At 36.2% G+C, this 13,676-nt stretch overlaps 1 protein-coding gene across 2 annotated transcripts in view; it reads left to right on the top strand.

Annotated features, from left to right (window-relative positions):
- The window catches only part of LOC139478796 (serine/threonine-protein kinase NIM1-like), a 57,574-nt gene extending 44,142 nt beyond the window's left edge, over nt 1-13,432 (top strand). The window contains exons 4-5 of one of the 2 annotated variants that reach the window (XR_011654329.1): nt 7,625-11,289; nt 13,205-13,432. Coding sequence is in view for 1 of the 2 variants with exons in the window: in XM_071261424.1 (XP_071117525.1) it covers nt 7,625-8,368 (744 nt within the window). In the remaining variant the exon portion in view is untranslated. Of the gene's footprint in view, nt 1-7,624; nt 11,917-13,204 lie in introns of those variants that run through there. The other variant, XM_071261424.1, reaches the window with a different exon arrangement.
- Nucleotides 13,433-13,676: the final 244 nt, after the last annotated feature.

Genomic DNA, 13,676 nt, shown 5'->3' with positions numbered 1-13,676 from the left:
ACTCCCGATGTAATTAGGGATGTTGGTCAATGGTTTGTTGTCAACAAGAGAGATTTCCACCTGCCACTCAACAGAAATGTAATTACAGCTAAATCATTTAATATCTAGGTCACCTGATTCACTGGTTTAGGAATATTCCTCTGATACATATTAACAGTATTCCACTTTTATTTTGAAAATCTAAATGACTTTTTGAAATTGCTATTGGTGTTCCCGTTGATCCACTTCATCAACATATTGTCCTATGTTCATAATCGACTTGTAGATCATTTTTTCAGAAATTGATCATGTTTCAACTAGAATATGCTTCATCAAGTCACACATTTGTCAATAGTGTTAATTTTCGGTAGTTCTATTAACATTATTTTTATGTTGTGGGGGGTCATCGAAACTAAAACTTGTTATATGTCACTGAGAAACGTAAGCAAACCACACAATAAACTGAAATAGTTGTTATAGACGTTTTTCTGTCAGAAATGAAGAGATGGTTTACCATCATGGACCTGACCGACTAATAATTTGCACTTGTCTTTCTTTGGGGGACATGTTGGTACTATTGTTAAGTTATTGCATTGGGTATTTCTTACCATTAGGTATTGACTATTATTAACCACACTTTTGTTTTGAATGCTACACTTTTGTTTTGAATGCTATAATGAACCAAACCGAAGAATATGGGATCGGTAAACGTCTGCATATATACTTTTTGACATCAGTGGATGGTTTGACTCATGTAGGGCTATATGGGTAGGTATTTTTGCCAGTTATATCACTATTTGTTTCATGCTGAACCATATTGTTTGATTGGTATAAGGCTTCATGCTATCCACATGTAATGGAGGTATGATCGATCATGATTTCGGAAGTGAATCCGGAAATATACTTATGTCCAAGTGAAAACTTGAAGTGGGGGTGTTTGGCAGGTGCTGTGCATTCCATTGTGCCAGGTGCCTTTGTTTTACTTCTGTGCCAAATTCATCCTTTTCTTCTGTGAAATCAATATATTTAGAATAAGAGTATCATTAATTGTATTTAGCTTTCTCAATGTGGTTACCCCATATACTAGTAGTTAAAACCTTATTCTTTGAGAGCAGCCATATTGAAAGCCTATTTGTGAACATTATTCAACCATTTTGGTTATAAAGTTATAAAATTTGGTATACCGTATTCGACCCAATAAGCGCCCAGGGGCTTATTGGGTCGAATACGGTATGTGTAGTTAGCAAATTGGTAGTAGTTGGCCTGAACACAATTTGTAACCATATCTCATGGCTCTGTAAACATCTCCTCTGAAATTGCCAGACATACAAAGCTGAATTTTCGGCATGTATTTTTTCTTGTTTTGTATTTATGTAGAAATATTTGAATATCAATGCTGACAGCAACATTTGGCTGTCTTTGTTGACTGACATCCAGATGAGCTACACTGCCCTGCTACTATTTTATTGCCATTGAAACACTATTATACTTCAGGCCTTGAAGATGAATAAATTGTACTTGAATTTTACTTGTTGCTAGATTTGGTGGTCATATTTTCGACAGTGAAATCCCTGTGTAAACAGCTGAGTCAACAAAGCTCTATCGTATGCCTTATGTGAATGGTACTTGTTAAATTCAATTTATTTCTCTTTAGGGCTATGAAAATGTAATATTTGATAAATGTTTTGGCTTTCAATAAATTCCCCATTACAGCATTGTCAATTTTATAATGTCATTGACCTTTACCTTGATGGATACCATGTCACTCTAAATGTACTAGTCATGTTAACTTTGTTGCCTTGAAAAGTCCTTGAATTTCTTTGGCCCAGTCTGTATGAACTCTTAATAGCTCTAAGCGGCATAAAACCACATTCTTTCACTCACACCAAATGAACACAGATATGATAGCTGCAACTGACAAGATAGGATGTTTGGAGCTGTGTGTAAGTAATCACAGAAGCTAATGCTGCAAACATTGTTTGTGGCAAATAATATGAAGCCTTATATCATCAGTATGACAGGATTTCACAGAATCACAGCTTAATTTAACCACCCAAAAGTCTTAACTGCTTTGTGCCCCAAGGTCATGCTAATCCTTCTGCATAATTCTCTTGCTAAGTCTGTTCCATGAACTACAAGAAGGCTGAAGTGTGTCAGTATCGCTAAAGTTGATAATTGTTGCATATTGATCAAAGAATGTGCCAATGGTACTTCTGTGATCCTTGAACAAAGGTTCCAATCTGTGGGGCCACTGTTGGGATATCTGTTTGATGTGAGTGCGTTTACAGTCCTAGTAAGACTTTTCATCTTTAATCATATCTTGTTGAGTACCAGGGACACATAACAAGTCTGATACTTTCAAACGGAAATTTAGACCTTTTTACTTCTTGCTCCCACAAGTGGTTTAAGGAGCAATTCAAATTACAACTATGGTTTAGGATTGAGTTCATAAATATTAAAACTTGTCAGATCTTTAGAATTGGGTGATGAAAATGAATTAACTGAAATTGAAAGTACTATTTTGGGAGGTGAATCTGTAGCAGCTTCAGAGCAACATGCTATTGATCAGTAATGTCGAAGCAACTGTTGTCTGTGTGTTGTTAGGTGATTTATGGCACTGTGAAATGTACAACATTGACAGGTGCCTGGGATTAGCTTGCACAAGGGGGGACTGGAAACAAATCTTTCTTGGAATGTTTACAGGAAATGAGACTTAGTTTTGACATTCTACTTTTACCCTGGTTTTCTTGCTAATCCCATTACTGTTACTAGGTTTTAGTGTAGTCTTGTAGTTAGACAGAAACCTACCCTTTACACTTATTAAGAACAACTATCTCCCAAGTTTCATTGATATTGAGTTGTGCTAGAAGTATGTGTAGTTAGCAAATTGGTAGTAGTTGGCCTGAACACAATTTGTAACCATATCTCATGGCTCTGTAAACATCTCCTCTGAAATTGCCAGACATACAAAGCTGAATTTTCAGCATGTATTTTTTCTTGTTTTGTATTTATGTAGAAATATTTGAATATCAATGCTGACAGCAACATTTGGCTGTCTTTGTTGACTGACATTCAGATGAGCTACACTGCCCTGCTACTATTTTATTGCCATTGAAACACTATTATACTTCAGGCCTTGAAGATGAATAAATTGTACTTGAATTTTACTTGTTGCTAGATTTGGTGGTCATATTTTCGACAGTGAAATCCCTGTGTAAACAGCTGAGTCAACAAAGCTCTATTGTATGCCTTATGTGAATGGTACTTGTTAAATTCAATTTATTTCTCTTTAGGGCTATGAAAATGTAATATTTGATAAATGTTTTGGCTTTCAATAAATTCCCCATTACAGCATTGTCAATTTTATAATGTCATTGACCTTTACCTTGATGGATACCATGTCACTCTAAATGTACTAGTCATGTTAACTTTGTTGCCTTGAAAAGTCCTTGAATTTCTTTGGCCCTGTCTGTATGAACTCTTAATAGCTCTAAGCGGCATAAAACCACATTCTTTCACTCACACCAAATGAACACAGATATGATAGCTGCAACTGACAAGATAGGATGTTTGGAGCTGTGTGTAAGTAATCACAGAAGCTAATGCTGCAAACATTGTTTGTGGCAAATAATATGAAGCCTTATATCATCAGTATGACAGGATTTCACAGAATCACAGCTTAATTTAACCACCCAAAAGTCTTAACTGCTTTGTGCCCCAAGGTCATGCTAATCCTTCTGCATAATTCTCTTGCTAAGTCTGTTCCATGAACTACAAGAAGGCTGAAGTGTGTCAGTATCGCTAAAGTTGATAATTGTTGCATATTGATCAAAGAATGTGCCAATGGTACTTCTGTGATCCTTGAACAAAGGTTCCAATCTGTGGGGCCACTGTTGGGATATCTGTTTGATGTGAGTGCGTTTACAGTCCTAGTAAGACTTTTCATCTTTAATCATATCTTGTTGAGTACCAGGGACACATAACAAGTCTGATACTTTCAAACGGAAATTTAGACCTTTTTACTTCTTGCTCCCACAAGTGGTTTAAGGAGCAATTCAAATTACAACTATGGTTTAGGATTGAGTTCATAAATATTAAAACTTGTCAGATCTTTAGAATTGGGTGATGAAAATGAATTAACTGAAATTGAAAGTACTATTTTGGGAGGTGAATCTGTAGCAGCTTCAGAGCAACATGCTATTGATCAGTAATGTCGAAGCAACTGTTGTCTGTGTGTTGTTAGGTGATTTATGGCACTGTGAAATGTACAACATTGACAGGTGCCTGGGATTAGCTTGCACAAGGGGGGACTGGAAACAAATCTTTCTTGGAATGTTTACAGGAAATGAGACTTAGTTTTGACATTCTACTTTTACCCTGGTTTTCTTGCTAATCCCATTACTGTTACTAGGTTTTAGTGTAGTCTTGTAGTTAGACAGAAACCTACCCTTTACACTTATTAAGAACAACTATCTCCCAAGTTTCATTGATATTGAGTTGTGCTAGAAGTATTTCTTTGCCATGGTTTTGGCAACTGTTCTGATGTTTAATATGTTATGAGTTTACGGTAGATTTTGTGATGTAAGAGATTTGGCAAAGATTTAAACAGATTTATCTATTAAAATAATGAAATCTTTGATGACTGATCAGACAAAAAAAGTTGCTTTGAAAGTATGAGCTGAGTTTCAATATGGCAGTTGTAAAAGTAATCATTCAAGTGGTTGATGATGTTCAGTCGTTTTGGGAAGCTTCTGCAAGGTTTTATAAAGGTGTGTTATTTAAAAATTGCCCTTGCAGAAATATTTTTGTCCTCCTTTTGACTTCACATGTTCCTTTCAATATTTAAGAATTGACCTTCACTTTGTGTGAGTTCATTGGAGTATGAACCTTCATTGAGTGAGGGCCAAACTGTATGAACGCCGGAGCTTGCGACGACATTCATACAATGTTTGGCCCTCACTCAAAAAGAGAGGTGACATGAGCGTATGGATGCACAACTTGCTCTTAAGAAACATCTTATACAACACATGTGTTCAAATGATATCACCATTAGATGAGAAAGGTATGTAAAGAACTACCTCAGTAAGTCAATCACAATGACAGCGCGTCGTAAACATTTACATCAAGTACAAGACGTCAAAATGGCCGACACGATAAACATGACAGGAGAGATTTTCGAAGTTGTTAATGAACCTGTGGCGGTTACATGTGTTAGTCATCACTGATCAACTGGCCGATCAATGTAAGGTGAATAAAGATGTGTCAAACAGACACTAAGGTAAATTCATAGATTGCTGGAGATGGTCAGTGTCAGCCTAGACATGAATCCAGTCGATACTACGATAGTTTAGATGTGCATTTCTTCGTTTTTTCATTGGGACGGGCCGTAGCGAGGATATTCGTGAACAATCATGCAGTCACGCTCTCTGACATTTCTCAATGTAAACTGAAACGCTGAGACCAAGAATAAAGGTTCTAAATGATCAGAAAGAACGCTTATGTATGTTTTCGTGCTAGGGAATTCCCAGGGGTTTCCCCAGGAATGTGGAAGTAGTCCGACAGTGTTTTTCGTCATTTCAAGAACACGGTCTCGTGTGAAACGTATGAACGTCAAATTGTGTCGTTCATACACTTATGAACGTCAATTTCGCGGTCATGTGACCGACCTCTTGTCCAATGGAAAAGCCGTATATCGTGTAAACTTCAAATTAAAAAATTATATTGTCATGACATCATTCATATGTATATATTCTACTCAAAAAAAAGTTAAGGACCAACCAATTCCTTCATATTACTACAGTGAATCTGTCATGCCGTGACAAATTAACGATTGTAATTTAAATAATCAGGTGGTCTTTCACAGTATTTTAGTAGTATATTATAAAATAAATTATTGTTTATTGAAAACTTTGTCATCAATAGTACCACTAATTGTCCAGTTATGAAGTGTTGGGAGTCTCAATCGAATATTCCACATGGTTGCCTTGGCAGCTGTATTCGATGTCTAGCTGTGTGAAAACAATGTTTCAAATATCTAATACAAAACGTAACCAGGCTCATCAATACAACTCACCCATTGTAGTTGATTAAAGTAGGTGTTTTGTGTTTTATTCTCATTGTCATGACAAGATTTGCTGTTTCACTGTCTACCCACATGATACTTTCCCACAGGAAGTTATCACTTCTTGTTTTCTATCAGTAGAACATGAGTGTCCTTCAATGTGCATCCATGCCGCCATAAAATCATTATAAGCCTAACATAACAGCATTGATCAGTTTTTAACAAACACGGAATGATTTTTATTTTATTCTCGGTAACACCTTGATTTGTTCGTTTACAGAAGGGATTCATCAAGGATAGTGAATCATCTTAATGATATATTTTTCTTGTAAAATAAGCCAGAAATAGCAATCAGTTTTGCACACATTTTCTCCCATGATCTACAAGTGATTCTGTTAATAAATACCCATTACAATAACTTAGAAGAATTGGAATGTAATCATAAGAAACACCGAAAAACAGGTGCATTTTCCCTTTTGATACCAGGATAGTTTGGACATGCAACTTTTTACCAGGACTGGTAAGATTTTCAAGTAGCCAGTTCTGTGGTGTCGGGAGATATTTTGACAAGGTTGCAACATTAATAATAACATGGACATTATTATCCCCCGCCACGTCGTGGGGTTGGAGATTTAGAAATGGAGTTTGTCCAGCTGTCCATCCATCCGTCCCGCTGTTCAAAGGGGACATATTTTTTCTCAAGTACTATTTAAGAAAGAGAAATTGCACTAAATTGAAAAAGCACAGAGCAAGGGCCATAATTCTGTAAAATAAGAAATTTATTACATCAGTTTTTGAACTGTAATATCAGTGTGTAAATTTTCTGTTGAGTGAAATGGGGACAACTATTCTCTAAAATTACTGACCTAACATGAACAACAGTTTTCATGCTTGTCCTAGTGATCTTTGTCAAGGCTCAGTTCAAAAATTGGTACCGTAAATTATATTTTTACAGAGTTCATGTATTTACTTTTAGATACTGAGCATATACAGTTGCGGCCTTTGATCCATTATTTAACAAAGTGCATAGTGTCTGCGATGGGGACAGGTTTTCCCAGAAACTACCGAAGTTAGCTTATAAATCTTAGACAAACTTATCAAGACCTAGTTGGAGAATTGGTGCCATTAATTATTTTTTCCAGAGAATTGTGTGTATTAATTTCACATATAGTTATTTTTTCTTATGACTGAAAACGACCCTAGTGCATATCTCTTCTTTAGGCTTTAAGGGACTTTTCTTTTGTAGTTTATATTCACTGCTATATCGACAAAAAAATAATTAATGCGCCCCTTGGCGTTTTCTTGTTTTGATTGCATTGCCAGAAGGATAAGATAGTTTGTCCATGGATAATGATTCAAGTATGAAATATCTGAACACATGAGATTCCTTTACCATATCCAGTGGTCATGATTAGCATGATAAATTAACATGAACCCACGTTCCTGAGGTCTGCAGATCAATGCTTTTCAGTGAAAACTTGTTTTTATTTGTCAAGATTGGGCAGTTGCAAACCTATATCCTTAGTGTTGTCTAAGTAATATTTTGCAACAGTAAGTCTAATGCAGTGTGTTTCTGCATTTCAGCATGACAACAACATTATTCACAGGGATCTGAAGGCTGAAAATGTGTTCTATGCATCTCCAAAGCTAGTCAAAGTGGGAGACTTTGGTTTCAGTACATGCAGCAAGCCTGAACAAACTTTGAATACATTCTGTGGTTCACCCCCATATGCTGCACCAGAGCTGTTTAAGGATGAGAGTTACTTTGGAACATATGTAGATGTGTGGGCACTCGGTATCATGCTGTACTTCATGGTAACCGGCATAATGCCTTTCCGTGCAGACACTGTCGCCAAGCTGAAAAAGTGCATCCTTGAAGGTAGCTACACCATTCCGTCCTATGTGTCTGACAGCTGTCAGTTTCTTATACGTAGTATTCTCAAAAACATTCCACAAGATCGTTTCACTATCACCGAAATAAAACGATCTGATTGGCAAGAAGGACAGGACTTTCCAGCCCCCTTGGAGCCATTCAATATGAACCCTAGTACAGGTTCATTGTCTTTAGGTGAGGAGGAAAAGGAAGCACGGAAGATTATGGACGACCTTGGCATTAGTGAGGATCATTTCCGTCAAATGAATGGGAGAGATTCCAGGAACAGCATCACAGGGACATATCGTATTGTGTTGCATCGTGTGCAGAAGAAACATTCAGGTGTTGTTGAAGGCATGACCTCATCTACAAGGGATGTCAGCCTCAGTGATCGGAATTATGGCCGATTCCAACCTTCGTCCAAACAACAGTCAAAATTTTGCGTCATATTGTGATATCTGTTTCTACATCATTGTAATACCTTGGTTTAAACAAAATCACCTGGATGGGTCTATGTGGCAAAACTGAAATGGTCAGAACCAAACATTTGTGGACAAAATCATTTTGTTTTTTTAGGTTGTGAATGTATGCATATTATTTATAACAAATTTGTCAAAATGAAGAAATGTCCCTTGTTTTTGTTATACATGGACATGGGCATGTAAGTGATCATGTTAGATAATTAGTGGATGATATGTTTTGCTATGTATCTTGTTTTTGAGCTGACATCTACTGTTTAAACCATGATATTGCAAAATTGCTAGAACATGTTTTTTTAGCCAGTGTAGAATATAGTCAAGTTTTCAAGTATTATTTTCTGAAGGGCACTATCAGTGAAAATGACATAAATGTAACAATTTCCTGGAATAAGGACTTTACAAAATTGGCTTTTTAAAAAGACAAAAACTGAAATATTGCTTCACGACATTCCACTACAAATGTTTCTGTCATATCTCTTATGTCTCTTTTTCATATTCTAAGTCATTACTGTGTGCTTGCTGTCTTTAAGAACAAATTAACCTCTGTTTCATTTTGCTCCATTGGTCATGTTGGTCCTGAGCTTCACTCACATACATCCTTTAATTCAAATCAGGTCACATGTTTCAAGTTCAAATAGTATTTGTATATTCAGTTTGAAAAATGTTGCAGATACTTTGTTTATGTTATTTTATCATGTTGAGGTATTCAAATGGTTTTAGAGTATGTTCTTTATGCATTATGACCTATATGCCAACCTTAAAGGCTATGTACAAGTACAGAATTTGTAAAGTTCTTTTCCCCAACTCTTTTCTTACCTCAGAGATCATGAATGTTTTATGCAGCCACTACAAATAACATTTGGAAGCTCCAGTGAGAAGAGAACACAGTCCTGTTCTGATTTACAGGTGCCTTGTTGTCTAGGTTGTCCAGGTTGTTGAATTCACAACTCTTAATATCACATTACAGATTCTTTACCCAGTGTAACAAAGTTCCACTTTATACAGTGCATTAAATCAAACTCAAAACTGTTTTTGTACAGAATTGAATCTCTCACTCACATCTGTTGATAAGAAATAATAGGCAACTATTAGGTCTCATTTTGAGAATGTGTATTTTACACCTTGATTTCTGTTTTTGGAATTGTTTACATTTTTTATATCTCTATGTCTATATTTGCATCCACCTTGTGGAACGGTAGCTTTAAAAGAAGGGTATTGCACGATGACATTTTTTTAATCATTTATGTCATATTATCAATCATATGTTAGATAACATTGAATAATATTTTAAAACATCACTGAATCTATTTTTCAGTAACTTTAGATTACAGTTATCAGTTAAAGTTTTAACTATGTGTATTTTCTAACCCCTTACTGTAGGTTAAGATTTCTAAAGTATATATAAGGAAGCTGTGTCTTCTCCAAGTACTAATGAATGTTGTAAGGAAGTTTCTGTTAGTGTTGTCCTCATTATGGCTGTTGATCTTCATGCCTACAGAAGGTGTTACATAGAATTAGTGGAATAACTAAGATCTAATTGTAGAACGGTCACAGCTGTACGCAAGTTCTACAGCTTCTAACTGAAAATACTTTTCATTTGGCCATTTTGTTTTAACTGTGTACTTATATAAAGCCTCTTGCCATCGTGTCTGTCTGTGATTCTACCCTTAAGTATTATCAGAGAAGGAATGGAAGAAGTGAGCATTAATTTGCATGTGATTGTATGTTATCCGAATTAGATGAAACTGCATGTATGTGCCAAATCCTGTTACTGGGGGCTAATGATTTCAACAATTGTTTGATCATCTTCAACTTTACCAAAATTGACCATACTTTGATTTGTTTGATTTCTGTTGTTTCTCTAAGAGCTGTCTAGATTTTCTTTACTCAAGGAAGGTGTTTTGGTCGTGATAACTGGAATACTGTTTACAGACATTTCAAGTTTTAATACACACGGTTGACCTCGGTTTATTTGTTTTGATTGGATAACTGTGACCTCTGCCACACAGGAACTACTATTTTCATTCTTAAAAAAATCACGAGACATCTTTTACTTTTACAACTAAAAGGCAGAACTGAAGTAATCTCATAAAAGCTGGAGACATTTACACACACTTTAATAAACCAAACAAGATAGTCATGTGCATCAAATTCACTTTGCATTCTATATTAGTGATGTATAGAGCTACTACAGACATTATATAATAGAGCTATGTCCATTTGCAATGTACCGATAAATCACAGGTCCCTGTGAGCGTGACTCGCCTCACCACTTTCGCGACTTTCAATTTGATTTAATGTAATAGGTTAAGCTTGTGAAGTGGAGTCAGTTTAAACTGTCTGGACAGATATCTAAGACTTACGTTGGATGCTCCGGTTGTGCCATCAGTGTCCCTTACGACGCATGTTTTGTGGCATTGCTTCCAAAGGTATTTGTTTATAAATGAACATACACGACTGCACGACCCGATCATTCAAAGTGATCTGATACAAATCATTCGAAAACTCTGTGGAAGTGTGCCTGACCTCTGTGTTTATGGCTCAAAACATCCCAAATATGAACAATAACATTCCCTATTGATCTCTTGCGTAAAACGCTGTTAATAGATCAGGGTTTTCTTTTCTTTTTTCGATGGTGACCTTGCCCTTCGTTCGAAGCCATCATTGACATGCAAGCAGACTAGAGTTTGTTGATTTCCAGGTCTTCAGTTTCGGGTTGTACAGTCAACATAAACATCTTTGGCGAACACACTGATTTCCCTCTTCCAAAATGGTACGGACAGGATACAAATTCCGCTGATAGATCAAGGAAACCGAACCATTTGGATGGCATGCCGGAACCCCGTCATGTGCAAGTGACCGAGTGTTGGTCCAATATTCAAAGTGCAGCGCTACCGGTAATTGACTTTTTAAGTTTTTTCACAGTTTTTCCTGCATATTAACAATATACTTGAATTACCTTAAGTTGAAGAAATTTGAAAAAAAGGATGCTGCCATGTTTAAACACACAACAGCAGGAATATGTTGTTAACGCCTATGCATAGAAATGTCAACATTTTACAATATTCATGAGCGACCAGATTTGCAACCACTTTCAGGATGGGATGTTAACGAACGAAACTTGTTATGTAATTACACTTAAATACATATTTAACATCGGTAATAAATTAAATACTACACTCATTCTCGTTAGATACCATTTTTATTAAACTTGTGAACTTTCTATGGTATCTAACAAGAATGAGAGTAGTATTCTCTATGTATGACACCCATGTCCCCTGTCTACATTTGATCTTCTTAATTCACTTCAAAGTAGACAAAAGAAATTATGGATAGCAACTTCTATACCTTATTTTTTTTAGTATGGTGTGCAACCAAGTATTATGCGCAATAGCCTCTAAGGGAGTCAGTGTTAGCGGGGGAAAAGCTTTTTTTAGTATTATGTCCAGAAAATAATTACATTGTACCCCTTCAGCGAATTCAGGCAAAGGAATGGGTTATAACGAACTTGGTCAGTACAAATTTGAGATAAAAATCACCAAACCTGTTTCTTATTCTGCTAGGCATTGTTTTAAAAGATTAAGATGATCATGTGTATTTTTTCGTAAACTAAGATGGAAACAGCAATCAGCTGTACACCCGTTTTCTCGGTTAAGACCTTCCCAATAATATAACTTTAAAGAATTGTGATGCAATGATCGGAAGAATATTGTCAATATCATGTTATTTCATTTGCAGCTTTACTATACATATGTGAGATAATAATAACCATAAGCATTGCACTTTGGTGCAGCTGATCGCTATTACGGATATTTATTTATGTATTAACAAATTTTACCAGTCACCGTCAAGGCTCCCGCGCTCACGGTCATGATCATGAGAACTTTATGTTGACATATAATGGTCAAACAACAAAGGTGACTTTTAACAAGTTTAACTTTCATCATTCATCAGAGGGATTAACAGGAGTGGATTAACTAATAACAGGAGAAGGAAGATACAGTAACAACATGATGGACAGAAAACATACGATGATGAAGCCAATTAAACAAGAAGCCAATAAACCAATAAAACCGGATAAAAATGAGTTCTAGGTGGGGTGGTTGGAAAAACTATTGCTTGATGAGTTCATAAAAAGGCAATTGGGATGAAATAGCCTAGACCTCTGTTGATTGTGGCAGCGAATCTGGACTGCTTCTGCTGGTTTTCTTTTTGTGAAGTCATGGAGGGTTTTTGAGAGGATTTGGATGTTTTTGCAATTGATGTTGTGATTTATGCAGTTGAGTAGAACTTTGAAAGCTCTAGATGGATTTTTATGGCAGTGTTTTAGCTTCAAGGTTTGATATTTCATGACTGCAGTTCATCTAATTCTGGTTATTGAGAACTAAATTATTGTGAATGTGGTAAAGGAACCCTCAACACTCAACATCACTCTATGTAGGCAATGCTCGCTTCGGTCAAAATATAAAATTGAAAACTATTTGTGTAGCTCAATGTTTTGTCTGTTTTGTTTGGAAGAAGGTGTTGGGTAGAATGGTTGAATTCGAAGAAGTTACTGATAACTCTGTTTAAAGTGCAGGATGTTTTGTATTTATGCAGTAACATGTATATGTATATACTTCAAAACTTCCAAGAAGGCTTTTCAGTTGGCAGTGACAACATACATTCCATTAAATCAATTATTATTTACAGAGTTATTTGTTACTTTTCTTGTAGGCATAGGATTTTATTTCTAAGCCATCAAAGATGGAGCAGTTAGGTAAATAAAAATAAATTTATGCTATTTATATTCTATTTTGTCAACCGTAACAGTACAAAGGATGTGGCCTAAGCATTAGCTGCAAAACCGGCAGATTGTGAAAAGCAAGATGAAAGAGTTCAAGCACACCAAGTGACTGTATGTGTACCTCTAAAACCACTTGCATGAAGTGCTGATGAAGGCTTTTCATGTTCTGTTTTGCTCTCTCTCCGTCAACTACTTGCATGAAGTGCAGATGAAGGCTTTTCATGTTCTGTTTTGCTCTCTCTCTCTCTCTCTCTCTTTCTGTCTCAACTACATGCATGAAGTGCTGATGAAGGCTTTTCTTGTTCTGTTTTGCTCTCTCTGTGTCAACTTCTTGCATGGGGTCCAGTTGAGGGCTTTTCATGTTCTGTTTTGCTCTCCCTCTCTCAACAACTTGCATGAAGTGCTAATGAAGGCTTTTCATCTTCTGTTCTGCTCTCTCTCTCAACTACTTGCATGAAGTGCTGATGAAGGCTTTTCATCTTCTGTTCTGTTCTCTCT

The sequence above is a fragment of the Haliotis cracherodii genome, unplaced genomic scaffold (assembly GCF_022045235.1).
Source record: "Haliotis cracherodii isolate W230 unplaced genomic scaffold, xgHalCrac1.p SCAF_4, whole genome shotgun sequence".
In the NCBI taxonomy this organism is placed as follows: Eukaryota; Metazoa; Mollusca; class Gastropoda; order Lepetellida; family Haliotidae; genus Haliotis; species Haliotis cracherodii.
This window is presented reverse-complemented; position numbering and strand designations above follow the sequence as displayed.